The sequence below is a fragment of the Hemiscyllium ocellatum genome, chromosome 25 (genome assembly GCF_020745735.1).
Source record: "Hemiscyllium ocellatum isolate sHemOce1 chromosome 25, sHemOce1.pat.X.cur, whole genome shotgun sequence".
NCBI classification, from domain to species: domain Eukaryota; kingdom Metazoa; phylum Chordata; class Chondrichthyes; order Orectolobiformes; family Hemiscylliidae; genus Hemiscyllium; species Hemiscyllium ocellatum.
In genome coordinates, this window is record NC_083425.1 from 26,762,288 (window position 1) to 26,784,526 (window position 22,239).

Consider the following 22,239-nt stretch of genomic DNA (forward strand, 5'->3'; position numbering starts at 1 on the left):
TTTCTCTTTTGTACAGACTGAGTTTGGAAATTCAAAATTAAGCTGTTATTGCATATTTGCAGTATGATAGGTTTAGAGCCCACTTCCATTCTAGTTAAGGACATTGTAATTAACAACGGCAATTTACAATGCTGGCAATGAGAAGGTTTAGTCAATGGGCAACACATGCTGGCATAGTATATATACATATGTTGTAGCAAAGAAAAACATAAACTAAAGTCCATCATGTTAACTAGAAAGTAGCCAAAGTAAGTTTGTTTTGGGCACATACCTGCACTCATTACACCTTGCACCTCCGTTTCCTGAATGCACCGCTCTACATCGCTCAAATACTGGATGTTGCCATTGGCAAACACAGGGATGTTAACTTCTTTCCTGTATTAAACAACATACTTCGTTTTATTTCCCTAGGAAAATCTTCAGTTATCAAACTTGTAGTGGCTTATCAATGTAGATGAATAATTGTAGCGTCTAGCTAAATTTAAGGGTAAAACCTATCACAAACATGGCTGCTAAGACATTTCTATGTTTTACAATGTTAGAAAATTTACAGCTTTGTATAAGGAATACATTGCTCTGGTAAGAAAAATACCTTTTAATCTTTAATTTTACTTAAAGATAATTAATTGTAAGAGCTGAATATCTTTATTCAATGTTCACAACCCAAATCAATTACTGTGTTTCTTGAATCCTCAACTTGTGTTTTTTTAAAAAATGTGTAAGATTATTTTCCTGTCCTAACAATCTCTATTGCCAATATAAACCCTAGGTTTACAAAATCAAAATACTGTGGATGGTGGAAAGCTGAAATGAAACAGAAGATGTTGTAAACACTGAACCACTCAGGCAACATCTGTCAAGGGAAAAATGGAGTTACCATTTCAGTTTGATGATTTTACATCACAACTTCTGATGTGTTAAATGTTTTGCACTGTTGGAATATTGCGTGCAATTCTAGTCTCCTTCTTATTGGAAAGTTATGAAACTTGAAAGGATTCAGAAAAGATTTACAAGGATTTTGCCAGGGTTGGAGGATTTGAGCTATAGGGAGAGGCTGAACAGGCTAGAGATGTTTTCCCTGGAGCGTCGGAGGTTGCAGGGTGACCTCATAGAGGTTTACAAAATAATGAGGGGCATGGATAGGATAAATAGACAAAGTCTTTTCCCTGGGGTGGGGGAGTCCAGAACTTGAGGGCATAGTTTAGGGTGAGAGTGGAAAGATATAAAAGAGACCTAAGGGGCAACTTTTTCACGCAGTGGGTGGTACATGTATGGAATGAACTGCCAGAGGAAGTGGTGGAGACTGATACAATTGCAACATTTAAGAGGCATTTGGATGGCGATATGAATAGGAAGGGTTTAGAAAGATATGGGCCAAGTGCTGACAGGTGGGACTAGGTTGGGTTGGGATATCTGGTCAGCACGGACGGGTTGGACTGAAGGGTCTGCTTCCGTGCTATACATCTCTATGACTCTATCTCATAGCATTAGACACAAAATAGTACTGGTCATGACAAATTTCAAAATTCGAAACTTTCAGGATTGAAACCTTTGACTCTTTGCTCATGTTCACATTAAATTGAACAAAATTTGCTTTTATTTTAATTGTACGTCTTTGACGATATGACCACAAAACAGCCAAGATTCCATTTGTGTGCAGTTTTGAGCCCCAAATCTCAGAAAAGATGGATTGGCCCTGGAGTGGTTCAGAGGAGGTTCATGAGAATGGTCCCAAAAATGAAAAGCTTAACATTTGAGGAATGTTTGAGGGCTCTGGTTCTATACTCAATGGCATTTAGAAGGATTGGCGGGGGGGGGGGGGGTTGGAGGATCTAATTGAAACATACAGAATACAGAATGGCCTGGTCAGAGTGGATGTTGGGAAGATATTTCCTTTGGTAAGAGAGACTAGGACCTGAGGGTACAGCCTTAGAGTAATAGAAAGACCTTTTAGAAAGGAGATAACAAGAAACTTATTCAGCCAGAGAGTGGTGAATCCATGGAAGTCATTGCCATAGAAGGCTGTGGAGACCAGGTCACGGAGTACATTTAAGGCTGAGATAAATAGGTTTTTGATTATTATGGGGATGAAGGGTTACAGGGAGAAAGTGGGAGAAAGTGGGAGAAAGTGGGAGAAAGTGGGAGAAAGTGGGAGAAAGTGGGAGAAAGTGGGAGAAAGTGGGAAAACGGGGTTGAGAAACTTATCAGCCATGATTGAATCGCAGAGTAGATTCGATGAGCTAAATGGCCTAACGTCTGCTCTTATGTCATGGTCTTAATTCTGAATTATTTCACTTACTCCCTTTTCTGGTCATAAAATTGTGAAGAATTCATTGATAGTTCTGTTGTAATGTTGTTCTTGTCACCTATTGTTCATTATAGTGTCTATTAACATTTGCTTCTCACCTCACAGCTTTTATGTGTTCCCAGTCAGCTACACCTGTCAGAGGCCCCTTTTGTTCTTTGGTACGACCGTGAACAGTTAATAGCTGAAACACATTCAAGATTTATCAAATTTAAAACCAGAAATATTTAAAACCATAACATTTAGATGGCACTAATGTGAATAACAGTTACGTAGAAAAAACGTAATTCCTCTTTTAACTGTACAATGATGAATTTGACTGAATTAAACCAGAAAAGCATTTGTTTCTGACCCACCAAATGTTTTGTCGATCTGTTTAATTAGAATTGAACTCACTGCATTTGAATTTCAGTTTGCTGAAAAGCAAATGATTCTCATCTTCCACACAGCAATAATATTTACAAAAAGAACAACATTCTGATAAAGACATCTGAAAACATTTAGGGGTCTGCAACAAAGTCTTCATAAGTTTAAAATTTAATGTGGTTTCATGTTGAGAGTACATACCCACAAGGAGCCGAGTTGAAACAATGCAAATCTATTGGATAGGGGTCTTTACAACCAAACTAAAAGCCTGACTTAAATCGTATTGATATTAACAGTCCATAGGGCAAAGTGCAAAGACTTCCCAAACCATTTCATGCAATGCAATAATTGAACACTGCATACATGTACTACAGTTTTTGCTCTGGCTACTTTCTCCTGAAATTGAATACAAGTCAGTGTTTCTGTGCTCATTTTTATTCTCCAAATTCAAAACATCTGGATTCTAGCTATAGAAAGAAATAAATTTGCATTTAGTGGACATTTATAACATTATAACAACGTAGTGCTTCAAAATATAGTGCAATTGCTGTTGCAGAGGGTTGTGATAAAAGGTATGTAAGAGGGTGGTACGGTGGCTCAGTGGTTAGCACTGCTGCCTCACAGCTCCAGGGACCAGAGTTCGATTTCAGCCTCAGGTGACTGTGTGTGTGGAGTTTGCATATTCTCTCTGCATTTGCGTGAGTTTCCTCTGGGTGCTCCGGTTTCCTCTCACAATCCAAAGATGTGCAGGTTAGGTGAATTGGCCCTGCTAAATTGCCCATAATGTAGAGGGATGTGTAGGTTAGGTGCATTAGTCAGGGGTAAATAGGAGACTGGGTCTTTGGATGGTCGGTGTGAACTTGCCAAAGGGCCTGTTTACACATTGTATATTTATAGAATAACAGAATCCCTACAATCATTTGGACTTTAAAGTATGGGGTAAAATGTGTGAGAGTTCTTTGCAGATAATGTTTTGTTTGAAAAGAAGTCAGAAAGTAATTTGGAACAGTGAACTATGGGCTTCATATCCAAGAAAGTAGGAAACTTCAGTTCTGTGTCCAGCAGGATATCCAGGGTATTAGTTAATGAAGTATTTACAAAGTTGAACTTTTATGACAGAGAAAAGAGATTGGGGCCACTAGCTTTCTGAGTTCAGAATCACTTGAATTCAATAGCTTTAGGTTTTCAGTGCAGAAGAACAGTTTTATCTTAGCATAATAGCAGGTTGTGAAAGTTTCTGAAATCTCCAGGCTGTGACAGTTGGTGTATAAGTTTTCAAACTGTCAGAACTGTGAAGAGGTTTAGTCTCTAGCCACCAAAATTGACAAAAAATCTAGGAATCAAAACTGGAAAGTGTTCTCTAGACTATTAAAACTGAAGCAGTCAGTTAAGTAAAAAATTAAAAGATTAAGATATGAATGACATTGTACTTGGATAGAGTATCTATCACAGACACTGCAAGGAAGAAAGGTTGAATCTTTGTTTAGGAGTTTTATTAAGATTTTTCTAAACTGCATTTATTACCCGGAAATTCATATATAATATAGCTTTGCTTTTGTGTAAACAAACCTGTTATTTTGTTAAAGAACATGAGCAGTGAAATAAACTTACGATCTATTGACAATAAACTTAATTCTAATTCTTCTATTAAATCAGGTTTTACTTGTCCAGTTTTACCATCAGATGGGATCATAACTCTGTATATGCAAAAATATGCACTAGTTAAATTGTGTTTCCCAGACTTCTGTAGAGTTAATATAAACAATCAGGCATATTTGCACCAATTAACTGCAGCACAGCATCTTCAGTTCTGATTCTTATTTGTAATAAGCAAGTTAACTACTTTGCTAAAGAAAGAAAGCTGCTCTCAATGTTTTAAAATTTCAGCAGTTGGCCAGTTGATTTTAGGCTTTCTTTCAAAACTGACAAAAAAAATTGATACTTCCGAAACATAGGTTACTTCCTATCTTCCAGTATGATCATACTGGATTGATGACTGAATAACAGGCAGCTTTGACACACTGCCAATTGTGAACTGGCATGAATATGCTTAAGCAATGTGTGTCAGATAATGCAATACCTACAGAATTAAAACTTTCAGAAAATTAAGAATTATTCAAACATAAAATAAGAATGCATTTACTTACCTGGCAACCTGCTTTCTCCAACATCTTTGCATATTGCACAGTTTTACTGATTTCTGGGAAAACCCGGATTTTGCATGTGATAGGAACAGAGATTCTTTTATGTGCCTCAGAAACTGAGAAAGGAGAGTAAATCTAACATAATTAAAACATTTCTTCTCACTTTATTCTACCTCTATTTTCATTTTTTGAGATAAACATGCAACTTACTCTGAAATGCTGGGTGCACTAGGTTGGCACACCCACTAGTTTCGGTTCCCTTTTTCTGCTGATGAATCTGTTTTTACTCAACGCACTTTCCCAAGTCCCCTGCTAAAACCAGGAACTTATCACAAGGTGATTAAAAAAAATGATTTGTACTTATATAGCACCGGTCATGACTTCCCTAATATATCCCTAATCGCTTTATAATCAGTTAAATATTTTTGCAGGCTAATCACTGTTATCATGTAAGAAATATATCAGGCAATTTGCACACAGCAAGCTCTCACAAGCAGCAACGTGATAACGACAAATAATCTGCTTTTTCTACTAATAACTGATGTCAAGTATTGGTCAGGAAACTTGAGAGAACCTCACTACTCTTCTCCCAAATAGTTTACTGAGATCTTTTACATTCACCTTGAGAGAAAATGGAGCCTCAGTACAATCCATTAGAACTGAGATGAGTAGAAATTTCTTCAGTCAGAATGCGGCGAATTTGTAGTACTCTTTGCCACAGAAGCTTTGGAAGCCAAGTGATTGAGTATTTAAGTCATTTACAACAGAGATATATAGGTTCCTAATAGTAAGGGGATCAAGGGTTCTGCGGAGAAGGCAGGAAAATGGGGTTGAGAAATAGATCAGCCATGATTGAACTGCAGAACAGATCCGACAGGCAAAATGGCCCAATTCTATTGCTATACCTATTGGTTTGACATCTCACCCAAAAAAACCAACTGACCCATTGTTGACAGCTATGTAGGTTTAGAATGCCTTTAATCTGCTCATGTTTGCAGCATTTTAATGTGTATCATTACTAAGGCAGTTAACAAGTAATCTTTTGTTCACATCATTTACTTCCTAGTGGTTTGCTTCTTTTCATTCACTCTTCCCTTACCATGTAGTAATTGCACCTCCTAAACTGAGAATTATATATTGGAATATTGCGTGCAATTGTGGTCTCCTTCCTACGGAAAGATGTTGTGAAACCTGAAAGGGTTCAGAAAATATTTACAAGAATGTTGCCAGGGTTACAGGATTTGATCTATAGGGAGAGGTTGAATAGGTTGGGGCTGTTTTCTCTGGAGCGTCGGAGGCTCAGGGGTGATCTTATAGAGGTTTATAAAATCATGAGGGGCATGGATAGGATAAATAGACAAAGTCTTTTCCCTGGGTCCAGAACTAGAGGGCATAGGTTTAGAGTGAGAGGAGAAAGACATAAAAGAGACCGAAGAGGCAACCTTTTCACTCAGAGGGTGGTACGTGTATGGAATGAGCTGCCAGAGGAAGTGGTGGAGGCTAGTACAATTGCAATATTTAAAAGGCATCTAGATGGGTATATGAATAGGAAGGGTTTGGAGGGATATGGGCCAGATGCTGGCAGGTGGGACTAGATTGGGTTGGGATATCTAGTTGGCATGGACGAGTTGGACCAAAGGGTCTGTTTTCGTGTTGTACATCTCTATGACAATATGACCATGTGTATTTTTCTGAATTATTGTTAACAGCTGGGTCAAAAACATGGAACTCCTTACACAGTAGCTTTACAGATAAATAGACACCATGCAGATTCCCGTGGTTCAAGAAAACAGCTTACCACCACTTTCTAAGGGCAATTAGAAATTTCTTTGTCAGCAATGCCCACATCCTCATGAATTAAAAGAAAACTATGTTGCAACAACAAAGCTTGAATCTGTTGTAGGTAAATGCAAATTGCTTGATGATATAATTTCTGAGTTCTCACCTCATAAAGATGCTTCACTTAATCACCTTTATGTTTTCCATTTACTGTGTGCTGTGTGGAGGAGGCAAACGTTTGGTCGGGAAAATCTGAGAGCAAGCTCCACACATTTAAGTATCTTTCAGAAGTCCATAAGGCCAAATATTAAACGTACACAAGTCAGCACAAGAAACTGAGGAGATTCTGGGCAAATCTCTGTGCAATAACCAACTAGGTACTCACGCATTTTGTGTAGTAGGTCCCATTCTTCCTGCAGAAATGCTCCATAGTGCCCTGTGAATAAATCAATCATTTGGATGTCAAATTTAATCCTAGTTAGCCTTGCCATTCTATACGAAATAACTTCTATTTGATGATTAAATAGAATCCCGGGGGATCCAAGATGGCGGCGACCCAGCAAGACTGAGTCCACAGTGCTCTACCCAAAACTTGGGAAAAGTGGGCTATCCACCCCCACCACACTCACTAAACCATTTATAATAGTTGATAACCTTAAATAGTTACCTATTAGTACATTTAAATAGTCTAATACTAGCTGGAAAATGAGTAAAGGGAAGGGAACAGGCGGTTCTAAGAAAGCAGGGACCCCTCCCCCACCCTCTCCCTCTTCAGCTGCAACAAAGGTGTCTTCAGCTACTTCAGGAGATTTACCAATGAAGATGAGCTTTGAGGAGATGTTTGCCAGGTGGGAGGCGAAGATTGATGCTTTTATCGATGAGTCTCGGCAGAGCAGAGAAGCACTATCAGCCGAGCTGCAGAAGCAGGGCAGAGACATTCAGCAATTGGGGTGCCGAGTCAGAGAGGTGGAGTCGAAGGCCGCAGCCTCAGAGACTGCGATAAAATCAACAGCCGACCACATCCGTTTTCTCGAGAATCGAGTCCAGAACCTAGAAAACCACATTGATGACCTCGAAAATCGATGTCGTAGAAAAAATATTCGGTTGTTGGGCCTGCCCGAGCAGGAAGAAGGAGGTCAGCTGACAGCATTCTTAGAGCATTGGCTGCCACAACTTTTAAATCTGCCTGCTGGATCAGGCCGGGTAAGGGTAGAATGGGCCTAACGGGTCACAGTACGTGGGCCCGGCTCAACCCAGCGCCCACGCCCGGTCCTGTTCCAGCTGCAGAGCTATAGGGAGAGGCAGATGCTCCTGGAAGCCTCAAGAAATCTGGGAAAAGATCCCCAAGCTATGACCCACAAAGGATCCAGGATCATGCTGTTCCAGGACTTCTCCCCAGCTTTGGTCCGAAAGAGGAAGGCATTCGATGAGGCGAAGAAGCGTTTAAGGGACTTAAATATCCAGTACTCCTTACGATATCCAGCGACGCTACGCCTTAGCCACGAAGGATCCATATATAACTTCGGATCACCGGAGAAGGCTAAGGAATTCTTGGACTCTCTTAAATAAACTGTAAGAGATTGTGGATGCTGGTCTGCCTTTCCCATTATTTTGGTTTACATCCCTTCATCTTTTCTTATCTTTCCCCCTGTGTGTGTATGTATATATATATATATATGTTGGGGCGTTTGGTTAATGTTGATGGGGAGAGGTGGTTACCTTATTCTATTTTACTTCTGTTTTTAGGAGCGGGGTTGTTTTTCTTTCCCCTGTTATTTTGTGGTATTATATTTAAGTGTTACATGTTGAGATTGTAATCTTATAGTTATATATGGTATTAATATTCCCAAATATATTTAGATGTGGGTGGGGGTGGGGTGTTCACTGTTAACTCTAGCTTTATATTATATTTGAATTCTCCTCATTTTATTGAGGAACACCTGGGTCAAGGGTGGGGCACAGGTTGGAAGAGGGTAAGATGGACTGTGGGAGAGGAAGTGACGCTCCCTGGGAACAAGGGAGAAAATCTCCAATTCGGAATGTTTTATATTTTTTATACTTAGAAAGAGTTTTTTGTTATATTGTTTTGAGTGTATCAGAGAGTCTTTACTTTTGTAAATCTTGTATGCTCCATGCTCGGGATGTTCTAGATAGGGTTTCCCCTCCCGAGGGGTCTCGGATCTGTCCAGATGATTATGGCTGAACAGTCGGTTAAGTGGTGCACCTGGAATGTCAGGGGGAGTAATTCGCCAGTTAAAAGGAAGAAAATATTATCAAATCTTAAGAAGGAGAGAGTTGATATAGCTCTCCTACAGGAGACACACCTGTCGGATAAAGAACACTTAAAATTACGACAGGGCGGATTTGATCAGGCCTTTTTTTCCTCTTTTAATTCAAAAAGCAGGGGAGTCGTTATCCTTGTCCGGAAGAACTTCCCTTCGAAAATTCTAAATCAGATAAAAGACGAATCTGGACGATATATTTTGATTAAAGCCCTCATAAATGGAGAGGAATATGGGATCTTAAATGTATACTGCCCGCCGGCACACCCCTTTAAATTCATAACGGAAGCTTTTTCAAAACTGATGGCCTTTGGTGCCCGTCATACAATTATAGGGGGAGACTTTAATTGTATTATGGATCCGGAAATAGACAGGATTCCCAAGAGTGCCGCTGGAGTATCTCCCAGATCTAGACAACTGGCGGACCTGAATAAAGAATTAGGATTGGTAGATGTATGGAGATGTCTCCATCCACAGGGTAGAGATTTTTCTTTCTACTCTAATCCACATAAATGTCACACAAGAATTGATATGTTTTTTGCCCCATCGATTTTTCTAAACTCTATAGCAACCTGTAAAATAGGTACTATAGCAATCTCTGACCATGCCGCTGTATACATGGAAACTAAGGTAAAGAACAATGGGACATCTGCTCGGCATTGGCGAATGGACCCCTTCCTGATAAAAGATAGCAAATTTTTAAAGTACTTCTCCCAAGAACTTAAAACTTTTTTAGAAATTAATACTGGTACGGCTAGCAATCCGTCAATGATGTGGGAGACCATCAAAGCTTATGCACGAGGTTTGATCATCTCCTATTCAGCGACCCAGAGGAAAATGAAGGGAGAGCAACAGCGTCTGCTCGAAGCTCGCCTAAAAGCAGCCGAAACAGCATACGCTGATAGACCTTCTATCACAAAATTGCAGAGGATTACAGCTCTTAGGACAGCTTTAAACACCGCGCTTACTCAAACGGCTAAAAGGGAAATATTATTTGCGAAACAAAGATTATATGAATATGGCGACAAACCGGGTAGATACTTAGCATTTCTTGCAAAGAAAAAGAAAGCCCCTCAAACTATTCCAACCATCAAGGAAAGTACAGATACCCTGACTCATGATCATAAAAAGATCAATGCGACCTTTAAAGAATTTTATTCTGAACTATATAGATCGCAGGACTGTGAAGATAGGATTAGGAGGATGCAGTCATTTTTTAAAAATTTGACCTTCCCGGGTCTGACTCCGGAACAGGTGTCGGCCCTAAATACCCCTTTAACAGTCCAAGAAATACTTGAGGCAATTAGGCAACTTCAGAGCGGAAAAGCACCGGGCCCGGATGGTTTTCAAGCTGAATTCTATAAAGAATTTACAGGACTATTGGTTGACCCACTTACGGATATGTATAATTTTGCGCATAGTCAGGTCTGTCTCCCACCCACGCTGAAAGAAGCAAATATTTCTCTTATCCTCAAAAAAGGAAAAGACCCAGAAGATTGTGCATGTTACAGACCAATATCCTCACTAAATGTAGACTTTAAAATTCTCTCAAAAATGTTAGCACTAAGACTAGAAAGGGTACTGCCATATATTATAAAGGAGGACCAGACGGGATTTATTAAGGGCCGCAGATCATCCAATAATATCAGAAGGGTCTTGAATATGATCCAAGCCTGTCATCAGGGAAAGATACCAGGAGTAGTAATTTCATTGGATGCGGAAAAGGCATTTGATAGGGTTGAATGGTCATATTTATTTTACACATTGGAAAGGTTTGGCGTTGGACAGGTGTTTACCAAATGGGTTTCAACATTGTATAATGACCCCAAAGCAGCTGTTATTACTAATGGGTTAAGATCGGATGGCTTCAGTGTGGGTAGGGGCTGCCGTCAAGGATGTCCTCTCTCACCATTGTTGTTTACACTGATAATTGAACCATTAGCAGAAGCCATCTGGACTGATCCTAATATAACGGCCCCGAGGATTGGTACAGGTAAACACAAAATTACCCTCTATGCAGATGACGTTCTCTTATTCCTCAGTAATCCTTTAATGTCAGTGCCTCGTCTAATTCAAGTTATTAATACATTTAGTGCATTCTCAGGCTATAAAATTAATTTTTCAAAATCGGAAGCCATGCCAATGGGTGGTCTGGCTATGATACCCCACTTAATGGACGGATCCCCTTTTCCCTTCCGTTGGTCCCTGGAGGGCTTCTTATATTTAGGTATTTTTATCACGCCAGTATTTGATCAGCTGTATAGGGCTAATTTTGTACAATTAATGGAAAGGATAAGGCAGGACCTCCAGCGATGGAGAGACCTTCCGACTTCCTGGCTAGGGAGAATAGCATTAATTAAAATGAATGTTCTGCCCCGTCTCTTATATCCTATGAGAATGCTTCCGCTGATGCTGCCAAGGCTAGCCCTACGTAAATTATATGGCTGGTTGGGCTCCTTTATTTGGAACCATAGACGGCCCCTTATTAAGTTGAAGAAGCTACAGCTTCCACAGGCAAGGGGAGGACTGGACTTCCCAGACTTTAGGAAATATCAGTTAAGCTCCCTACTAAGTTACATAGCTGATTGGGTTTCATCTGATCCACAATCAATTTGGCTGGATATCGAAGCCTCCCAAGTAAAATACCCACTTATTAACCTTTTATTTTCAGATAAGAGGAAAATCATTACAGACCACTGTAAAAATCCCATAATATTAAACACAATTAAGGCCTGGAATATAATGCGGCAAAATGAGGGTAACTCACATAAAACATCCCCCCATGCACCAATAGTAGGCGCATGGGGATTCCAACCGGGGATTACAGATGCCACCTTTAAACTCTGGAGATCCAGGGGCATCTCATGCTTAGGGGACCTATTTAAAGATGGGATCCTGATGTCCTTTGAGCAGCTGCGTCTGAAATTCGGAATACCTAATGGGGATCTCTTTCGATACTTCCAAGTTCGAGATTATATACAGAGGAAGACTACATTAATAGATAGTCTTTATCAATCAGACAGAGAACGTAATGTCTTACGACCAGCGGGGGCATCCTCCGTTAGTACTATATACCATTTGCTACATGATGGAGTCTCAGGAGACATGGATGACCTGCTTAAAACATGGGAGCAGGACTTGGGGCTAGAAATCTCTGAGGATATGTGGAATGACATTTGGGAAAATGCTAGAAGAATTGCTATCTGTAACAGAACTCAGGCTATCCAACTAAAGATACTTCATAGGGCCCATATAGCTCTGGCTCGACTGGCAAAATTTAAGGCAGGAGCATCTCCAATGTGTCCCAAATGCAAAATAGAGGTGGGTACTCTTGCACATTGTCTGTGGACTTGTCAGAAAATCCGCAGATACTGGACTAAAGTGGCAAATACCCTGACAGAAATTCTAGGAACGGAAATTAGGGTGGACCCTGTATCTCTCCTTTTGGGCTTTTCGAACCTCTCATCTCTGGATATGCATGGGAAGAGACTATTTTCTATTCTCTCTTTCTGTGCAAGGAAAAATATTTTGGTGAACTGGGTGGCTGAGGGCCCCCCTGGACTTTCAAATTGGCACAGATTAATTATGGAACATATCCCCCTTGACTTCCTCACAAATATGGTGCACCGAAAGACTGAATTATGTTATAAAATATGGCAGCCCTTTTTGAATTATATAAATGCAGATATTTCGGCTATCCTAACAAGAGCTTTTATTTAGCGAAGATTTCAGACTGGGCTGCTCCGGGGCCCCTTGGGAGAGGAATCCTGCGCGAATACGGGTTTTATTATATTTGATGTTTATACATTCCGAGCATGTAAGAGACTTAGGTATACACTCTGGTTAGTTATAGGTTAGATTAGTAGAAAGTTGAGGTTTTTTTTGCTTTCTTTTTTCGTTTCTTTTTTTTTTCTTTTTTTGTTTTCTTTCTTTCTCTTTTCTTTGTTAAATTATGACTATTGTACATCAATGTTTGTATTTGAGAGTTTTGTTTATTTTTGTAAATTTGCAAAAATGTTAAATTTCAATAAAAATATCTACAAAAAAAAATAAATAGAATCCCTACTTTCAAGAATCAGAAAGATACAATGAATAAAACTTTCAGAATGCCCACACCAAGGAGCAAGGGACAAGGGGTTACACGGAGCAAGGGGTTTACAGGCAAATATCACTTCCCCACTTAATGCGAATGGATGAAAAATGCTGATCATATCACCCACAAATTTCTAATGACAGACAATCTCAAAAGTAGTGAGAGAGTCTCCAAACGTTTCTATCAATAGACTGCAAGTTATTTAAAACTAAAATAAGATGACAATTGATGCAACTTTTCCTGTTTATATGGGGAATTAGATAACAGTAAAGAGAGATCCTCAATGTCATTATTATGGAAGCTATTGACCTTTCAAAAACATACCAAAAACAGAAAATATTAAGCTCAATCTTATTACTAGTCATTCCCACAACTCTTAAATTAAAGGAATTTATAACCCAGTAAAGAATAGTGCTGTAACTGGCATGGACCTCAGACTACATCACCTCACAGCTTTACTTTTCTTTTAAGAGATTCTATAATTGACCTTATTCTTGTTTGCACATTCCCATATAACAAAAATGATTGGTTTCAGACCAACAGTTTGTAAAAAGCAAACTTAAACCACTTTTATTTCCATTTTGAAATAACTTTCAACCAGATGCATATAAAAATACAAAATGATTATCAAATTACTCTTGCCCATAGTGTTCATGGATGTGTGGATTAGTTGCATTAGTCAGGGGTAAATGTAGAATAATTGGGTAGGGGAATGGGTCTGGGTAGGTTACTCTTCTGAGGATCGGCATGGACTTATCGGACCTAATGGCCTGTTTCTATGAAATTACCTCCTGAATTTTATCTTGGTTACTCAAATCCCACAAAACTTGAAATAAACGTCTAGTTATTTCAATCATGTAAATGCTCAGAATTACCACAATGAAAGTAATTTGTTTCCTTGATTTGTAAGATTATTTGCAAGTATAATGTCACCATAAACTGCACAACCATAATTTCACACTAGATGGTGCTGCAATCCAAAGATTAAATACATGCATACCAATTCGAAAGGAGCAAAGTACCTTCAGTAGTTTCTAATGCAGAACTTGCTCTGCTTGTAGAAAAATAAACACCTTTGTTGTTATATTAGTACACGCTGTGAAAGCTACTCGCTTGACTCAAACTGAAATGAAGTAAGTGCAGCAGTACATCATTCAAGAACTTCCTTATCAAGCTAAGGTTCTTATTTAATCAGTTTTATAAATTTCATGATTTGGAGACGCCAGTGTTGGACTGGGGTGTACAAAGTTAAAAATCACAACACCAGGTTATAGTCCAGCAGGTTTAATTGGAAGCACTAGCTTTCAGAGCGCTGCTCCTTCATCAGGTAGTTGATCAAGTATCTAATCTTTACTAATAATAATTTACTAATCCGGTAAATCCACACTTTTTCAGGATTATAATATCAGGCCATTGCCTTTGCCTTTCAATCCTTGCTTTCTCAAGTTACTGATAAGTTGCAATACTCTTGCTGCTTCATAGCACAACATTCAGTTGAGTATTTAAATAAGGAAAAACATCAAAATATAACTTTAGTCTAAATAAACTATTTCTTACATTTATAGTACCACAATAATCAAGGTATATTTAACACAACTTTTACTGATCAAGCTTCAATTTTCATAACGTAAAGGCAGTTTATTAAGATGAACTCAATGAATGGAAGGGTCTTGCACCATCCATATATAATTTTAATTCCTTATTGAAACATTTTTGTTAAATGTTATAAATATTTCAGTTTCATTAGAGATTAACAGCCAAAAGCCAAGTCTAATGATGCTGCCGTTTCACCCAACAATTTCTCACATGCCAGATCTAACTGTGATCAGTGTCGTGATCCCATTGCCTGGATAGTCAGTAATTATTTACATCATCTCAGAATCAGTGTAGTTTATCTGATCAAGAAAATAAAAGCAAACTGTGATACCTCGTTTTGCAATCATCTGTGGACAACCCAAGTTCAAATCAATGGCATTGCAGTAATCCTGAGCTAGCAGACAGGCTTGGACAAACACTTCTGGATCATTTGCACAGAACTGAAAGAAAAGTAAATAAATCAATCAATCAATCTCTGTAATACAAGAAGCTTAACTCCTCGTTGTATAATGGTTGATTTCTGCTATTGGCTTAGGGATTTTACATGACCTTGATGCACCACTACAGATGTCCATTCCCACCGCCCAAACTTTCTTTTCACTCGAGTTAATGAGTGATCCACCTGCCAAAGTTGGCAATTCTTCCCCACCCCCACCCATTGGTCTCCCCACAGCATTTTTGTAAGTTAGGTGTGTAAATAATTCTGGAGAATCAAAGTTTCTAGCGAAGAGCCAAGAGAACTGGAAACCACAGAATAGTAATATTTGATATTTCAGGGGACCACAAATTAAAGATTTGATCATTTGAACAAATTTAACTTTGTGAAGTACAGACACAAAAATGCCAAGTTTAACCTTGAGGATGTTGAAAAAAAAATTAGTGACTTTGCAGGTAAGATTAGACACTGAACTTCAAACAAGTTTTGTTTTATAGACTCAGTGTTGAAATTATTGACCTGCCAGAAAGGAGATGTAGAGAGACACTGGACAGAAAGTTGGCCTCAACAATGAAACTTTACAAACTGGAAAGAGATCACAGGCAGCATATCAAGCATGCAGAAGGCATTAAAGTATATTTGTTATAAACAAATTCTCAGTGTGCAGCTATCAAACAGTAGGGTAAGTACAGAACATTTCTACCCATTTCAAAATTTAGATGCTTTTGATAACAGACAATTGATAACTAAAGCTGAAAATGTATTGCTGGAAAAACGCAGCAGGTCAGGCAGCATCCAACGAGCAGGAACTTTCTCCTAATTGATAACTAAAGCTATGTGGATGAATCGAAAACAACCATTATGTCAGCAAACACTTAGAGAAATTTCAGCAGTGCAACTGATTTTGAAAGTATAGAATGCATGTATGAAAGTAAACCCAATACAAAGAGGACACAAGACAGGAACAATAACTGGGGATACATATTTAAGAGTTAAATAACTGTGGAATAGCAGAGTTGAGAATGCATCTATCGAAGTACCAAGTGCACTTTCGGACTTTGCGTTACGCTTCCAGCATATTGCAAACCTCAATTTTTTTTTGTGGCAATGCAGTTGTCAAATTGTGCAAGTTTTTAATACAATTCATTAACAGAATGACATTACCATTTAAGCTTATAGAAAAATATAATTACAGCTCATGCTCAAAATGTTAATGAGAATTTTTAAAAATATATTTTTATTTTGATTACAACAAATACAAAACCAAACAATTCAAACCAGTGTTTAAAAAAAAACAAACCCATTAATTACATAGATAAATAATAACTAAGCTAAAAAAGGAAAATCTTAATAATAATAATAACCATAACATAGCTCAGCAAAACAAAGCAATAGCCCTCGATCATCGGGTGCCTAAGTTTATACATATTCATGTTTGTAGTTCCTCTTTTCTGGATATCAGACTCATTACATAGAATTGCCATGGCTATATAAAGGCCCTTATTAGTATAGTGGACAGATCTGGACCCAGGGAGTCCAATAAAGGCTGCCACATCTTATAGAAATTCGCAGTTTTATGGTGCACTACACTTGTAAGAAAGTCTAAGGGGATGTGCTCCATGACTAGCTTAAGCCAGCCCTGGGGGATTTTCCAACACCCACCCAAATAGAATGTTCTTTCTTACACAAAAACTGAGGATTACCTTTTTTTTGTGCATCTAATGAATGTGAATTAACAAAGCCAAGAGGAGAAGATACCGGGTCCATCTCCATCTCCGTCCCCAAGGCCTTCTTTATTTCGCCTACTATAGTGCTCCAGTATGCCTGCAGGCTGTGGCAGGGCCAATGGCAATGAGTAAGTGCGCCCACACTCACTTTATATGTAAGACTCATTGGAGATGTTCCGTTTAAATTTAGCGGGGCGGTCTGGGGCCAAGTGGACCCTGTGGAGAATCTTCAATTGCAAAGCATAGGCCCTGTTGCATTAATGAGATAATTTAATCCTATTCCTGCTACAGCTGACACCATACCTGAACAACTAATGGTCGATCCTCTGCATTCACCTCGTTATACAAGTTCTCCTTCCTGTAGTTTGCATCCCGGACAAATACCTGGGCATGAAGCATGGGAGTGTAACAAAGGTGGGCACCATGTCGACGACTGAGTAACCTCCATGCAAGCTCACTTTGATCCACCATGGGAGCAACCACATATCGAGCACTGTTCAGCGTGGTCTTCCAGAAATCAAACCCATGAAGTTTTGGCATCCTGGCATTGGCCTGCAGGAGTTGCAAAATAGTGTTTGAAAAGAAATCTTCGAGTAAAAAATGAGGTCTGCAGATGCTGGAGATCACAGCTGCAAATGTGTTGCTGGTCAAAGCACAGCAGGTTAGGCAGCATATTCCTGAGATGCTGCCTAACCTGCTGTGCTTTGACCAGCAACACATTTGCAGCTTTGAAAAGAAATCCTAAACTCCTGGTTTTAATAATCATGAACATCAGATCACCGTGACGGAGATTGCTGAACTAGAGCTGGCTGTCCAGTAACAGTACATATGAATATCGAACCGAAATGTGGACCATGTTTATCTGGAAATTTCACTCCTACTTTTATTCTGAACAATTTCAAATCCGACACAAGATAGCTCACTGGGATTTAGAAGGAATATAGTTTATGTTATATAAATTAGAAACCCTTCTGTTTCACTGTTTCTTGTTAAAGATATGCATGTTACAATAAATTGGGTTTTTTTGTTACTAAAGAAACCGTGAGAGATTTACTTTTGTCCTGAGAAGCAGTCAGTCAGGCAAATTGGACATTTTTAACAGCCTCATTGGTAACTATACAATTACACATGTTGTGATGGCTTGTGGAACAATGGGCCGTGATTATCATCATTTTCTTCGCAGTCAAGTCACCACAACACAAACTGGGAAGCTTCAAGCTCAGCTCTTCAAACCTCAGTCTGACAAGCCAGAAAAACAAATTCCTTGACTGGAATTCATGACAAACCTGAAGCAGACAGATCAGAGTCTCTAGACCTGAAACTTTGAAAATTATCAATATGGAATTGATCTTTGTGCATAAACGATCAAAGAACAGAATAATCCACAGTGGGGCTCATGGAGCAAATGAAAGGAATTCACATGTACGATTTCACCCTGTGAATTGGAGGTTAGATATGCCAGGCCTAGAGTATGTACTCAGTCATACAGTATTGCTTAAACTCACTGCACACATACACCCTCCACTCTTCCTACCACACACACACCCCAACTCTCCCTCCCACACACACACCCCAACTCTTCTTCCCACACACATACAAAAACAAACTGACCCACCAACTCACTCTCTCTCACACACACACCCAACTCTCCCTCCCACACACATGACAATTCTCCCCCCACAATACACACAAAAAACACACCAACCCACTCTATCTCCCACACACACACACACACACAAAACCCCACTCTCCCTGGCTCTCCCTCACAAACACACACACAGACCCCCCACTCTCGCACCCTCGCGCGCACACACCCCACACACCCGACTCTTGCTCCCGCGTGCGCTCACACACCCCACTCTCCCTCCAGGAGGGCGAGTGATGTGTGTGTGTGTGTGTGTGTGTGCGCACGCGCGTGAGGGAGGGAGAGTGGGGTGTGTGTGAGAGGGAGGGAGAGTACGGGGTGTGTGAGGGAGGGAGTATGGGGTGTGAGAGTGAGGGAGAGTGGGGTGTGCGTGTGTGAGGGAGGGAGAGTGGGCTGTGCGTGTGAGGGAGGGAGAGTGGGCTGTGTGTGTGAGGGAGGGAGAGTGGGGTGAGTGCGTTGGAGGGAGAGTGGGGTGTGTGTCTGTCGGAGGGAGAGTGGGGTGTGTGTCTGTCGGAGGGAGAGTGGGGTGTGTGTCTGTCGGAGGGAGAGTGGGGTGTGTGTCTGTCGGAGGGAGAGAGAGTGGGGTGTGTGCGCGAAATGGTGGGAGAGTGGGGGGGGTCTGTGTGTGTGAGGAGCGGGTGAGGGGGGAGCGTGCCCGCCAACACACTCTCCTACCTCTCCCACACACACTCCCCTACACTCTCCCCCTCCTTCTCCCTCTCACGTTCCTCCGCACTAACCCCCCTTCCTCTCCCACACACGCTCCCCCGCACTCTCCCTCCTGCCTCTCCCACACACACACCACCGCACTCTCATCCCTCCCTCCCCCACACGCGCTCCCCCGCACTCTCCACCCTCCCTCCCCCACACGCGCTCCCCCGCACTCTCCACCCTCCCTCCCCCACACGCGCTCCCCCGCACTCTCCACCCTCCCTCCCCCACACGCGCTCCCCCGCACTCTCCACCCTCCCTCCCCCACACGCGCTCCCCCGCACTCTCCACCCTCCCTCCCCCACACGCGCTCCCCCGCACTCTCCACCCTCCCTCCCCCACACGCGCTCCCCCGCACTCTCCACCCTCCCTCCCCCACACGCGCTCCCCCGCACTCTCCACCCTCCCTCCCCCACACGCGCTCCCCCGCACTCTCCACCCTCCCTCCCCCACACGCGCTCCCCCGCACTCTCCACCCTCCCTCCCCCACACGCGCTCCCCCGCACTCTCCCTCCTCCCTCCCCCACACGCGCTCCCCCGCACTCTCCCTCCTCCCTCTCCCACACGCGCTCCCCCGCACTCTCCCTCCTCCCTCTCCCACATACTCTCCCCCCTCCCTCGGCCACACAACGCTCCCCTGCACTCGCCACCCCCCACCCCCCCCCACACTCGCCCCTCTCTCTCTCCCACACACGCTCACCTGCAGTCTCCCTCCTCCCTCGGCCACACACTCTCCCCCACACACGCTCCCGGCACTCTCCCCACTCCCACACACGCACCACCGCACTCTCACCCCGCCCACTCCTACACACACCCATCCACACTCTCCCCCCTCCCTCTCCCACACACGCTCACCTACACTCTCCCCGTCCCTCTCCCACATGCTCCCCCACCCGCGCTCCCCCGCACTCACCCCCACCCGCGCTTCCCCGCGGTCCCCAGCATTCAGCCCCACCCGCGCTCACCCCCACCCGCGCTCCCCCGCACTCACCCCCACCCGCGCTCCCCCGCACTCACCCCCACCCGCGCCCCCCCGCACTCACCCCCACCCGCGCCCCCCCGCACTCTCCACCCTACCTCTCCCACAGGCGCTCCCCCGCACATGCTTCCCTGCACTCTCCACCACACACGCGCCCCAGCACACGCTCCCCCCTCCCTCTCCCGCACACGCTCCCCCCTCCCTCTCCCGCACACGCTCCCCCTCCCTCTCCCGCACACGCTCCCCCCTCCCTCTCCCGCACACGCTCCCCCCTCCCTCTCCCGCACACGCTCACCCGCACTCTCCCCCTCCCTCACGCTCCCCCACCCTCACCCACGCTCCCCCGCAATCACCCCCACCTGCGCTACCCCGCACTCAACCCCACACTTTCACCCGCACACGCCCCCCCGCACTCTCCACCCTACCTCTCCCACAGGCGCTCCCCTGCACTCGCCCCCTACCTCTCCCACAGGCGCTCCCCTGCACTCGCCCCCTACCTCTCCCACAGGCGCTCCCCTGCACTCGCCCCCTACCTCTCCCACAGGCGCTCCCCTGCACTCGCCCCCTACCTCTCCCACAGGCGCTCCCCTGCACTCGCCCCCTACCTCTCCCACAGGCGCTCCCCTGCACTCGCCCCCTACCTCTCCCACAGGCGCTCCCCTGCACTCGCCCCCTACCTCTCCCACAGGCGCTCCCCTGCACTCGCCCCCTACCTCTCCCACAGGCGCTCCCCTGCACTCGCCCCCTACCTCTCCCACAGGCGCTCCCCTGCACTCGCCCCCTACCTCTCCCACAGGCGCTCCCCTGCACTCGCCCCCTACCTCTCCCACAGGCGCTCCCCTGCACTCGCCCCCTACCTCTCCCACAGGCGCTCCCCTGCACTCGCCCCCTACCTCTCCCACAGGCGCTCCCCTGCACTCGCCCCCTACCTCTCCCACAGGCGCTCCCCTGCACTCGCCCCCTACCTCTCCCACAGGCGCTCCCCCGCACTCCCACCTGCACACGCTCCCCCCGCGCACTCCCCCCTGCACACGCTCCCCCCGCGCACTCCCCCCTGCACACGCTCCCCCCGCGCACTCCCCCCCCGCCCACGCTCCCCCCGCGCACTCCCCCCCCGCCCACGCTCCCCCCGCGCACTCCCCCCCGCCCACGCTCCCCCGCACTCTCTCCCGCCCACGCTCCCCCGCACTCTCTCCTGCCCACGCTCCCCCGCACTCTCCCCCGCCCACGCTCCCCCGCCCACGCTCCCCCGCCCTCTCCCCCGCCCACGCTCCCCCGCCCACGCTCCCGCCCACGCTCCCGCCCACGCTCCCCCGCCCACGCTCCCCCGCACTCTCTCCCGCCCACGCTCCCCCCCACTCTCCCCCGCCCACGCTCCCCCGCACTCTCTCCCGCCCACGCTCCCCCGCACTCTCCCCCGCCCACGCTCCCCCGCACTCTCCCCCGCCCACGCTCCCCCGCCCACGCTCCCCCTCCTTCTCCCACACACGCTCCCTGCCTCCTCCACACATGCACATCCACACACTCTCCCTCCCCCTCAGCCCACATACACAACCACATCCCTACACTCTAAGACTTCAATTTATTTTGAAAAAAAAACTTAAATTTCGAGCATCTCAGCCTCCCCCAAACAATTCTGAAGGGTCACTGGACCTGAAACATTAATTCTGATTTCTCTCCAGGTGCTGCCAGACATGCTAACCTTCTCCGTCAGCTTCGGTTTTGTTCCCCTCAACAATATTCAGGGAAAAATTGGTCTTATAGTTTACATCTGCACTTTATTAACAAAATCATATTGTATAACCAATTATCTAATGTCTTCTAAATAGTATGGGCATAGAGCTTGCTACAGTGCTCCAATTAAATCGGTTAAGATTTTGTTCACTTAAATGAAACAGAAAGGACAGGGCCAGTCTCAAGACAGTTGGGAGTGGGTTAGCATCATTATTTTGAAAACTTTCAGCATTTCTTTTTCAAACATTTTCCTCACATTCCTTCTCATCTCTCCTTTTCACTATCTCTCCCTCCCTCTAGTCAGAACATCCACTTCTTCCCAACCAATGATTGAGAATTCAAGTCCCCTTTTCCTGACACAGCAACAAGGGAGCTGCACTGTCCGAACTGATAGTGAGCCATAAGGCACTTTCCAACCTTTCCTTCCCACGTGTCATTTTTC

General features: G+C 43.8%; 1 protein-coding gene across 2 annotated transcripts in view; it reads right to left on the minus strand.

Moving 5' to 3' along the window:
- The window catches only part of dus1l (dihydrouridine synthase 1-like (S. cerevisiae)), a 60,146-nt gene that overhangs the window by 37,439 nt on the left and 468 nt on the right, over positions 1–22,239 (minus strand). For both annotated transcript variants that reach the window (XM_060844516.1, XM_060844517.1), the window contains exons 2-7: positions 17,032–17,280; positions 14,897–15,005; positions 6,980–7,030; positions 4,819–4,931; positions 2,407–2,489; positions 272–375 (exon numbers count right to left, since the gene is read on the minus strand). In XM_060844516.1, coding sequence (XP_060700499.1) covers positions 272–375; positions 2,407–2,489; positions 4,819–4,931; positions 6,980–7,030; positions 14,897–15,005; positions 17,032–17,268 — 697 coding nt within the window. In that variant the 5' untranslated portion in view covers positions 17,269–17,280. The remainder of the gene's footprint in view (positions 1–271; positions 376–2,406; positions 2,490–4,818; positions 4,932–6,979; positions 7,031–14,896; positions 15,006–17,031; positions 17,281–22,239) is intronic.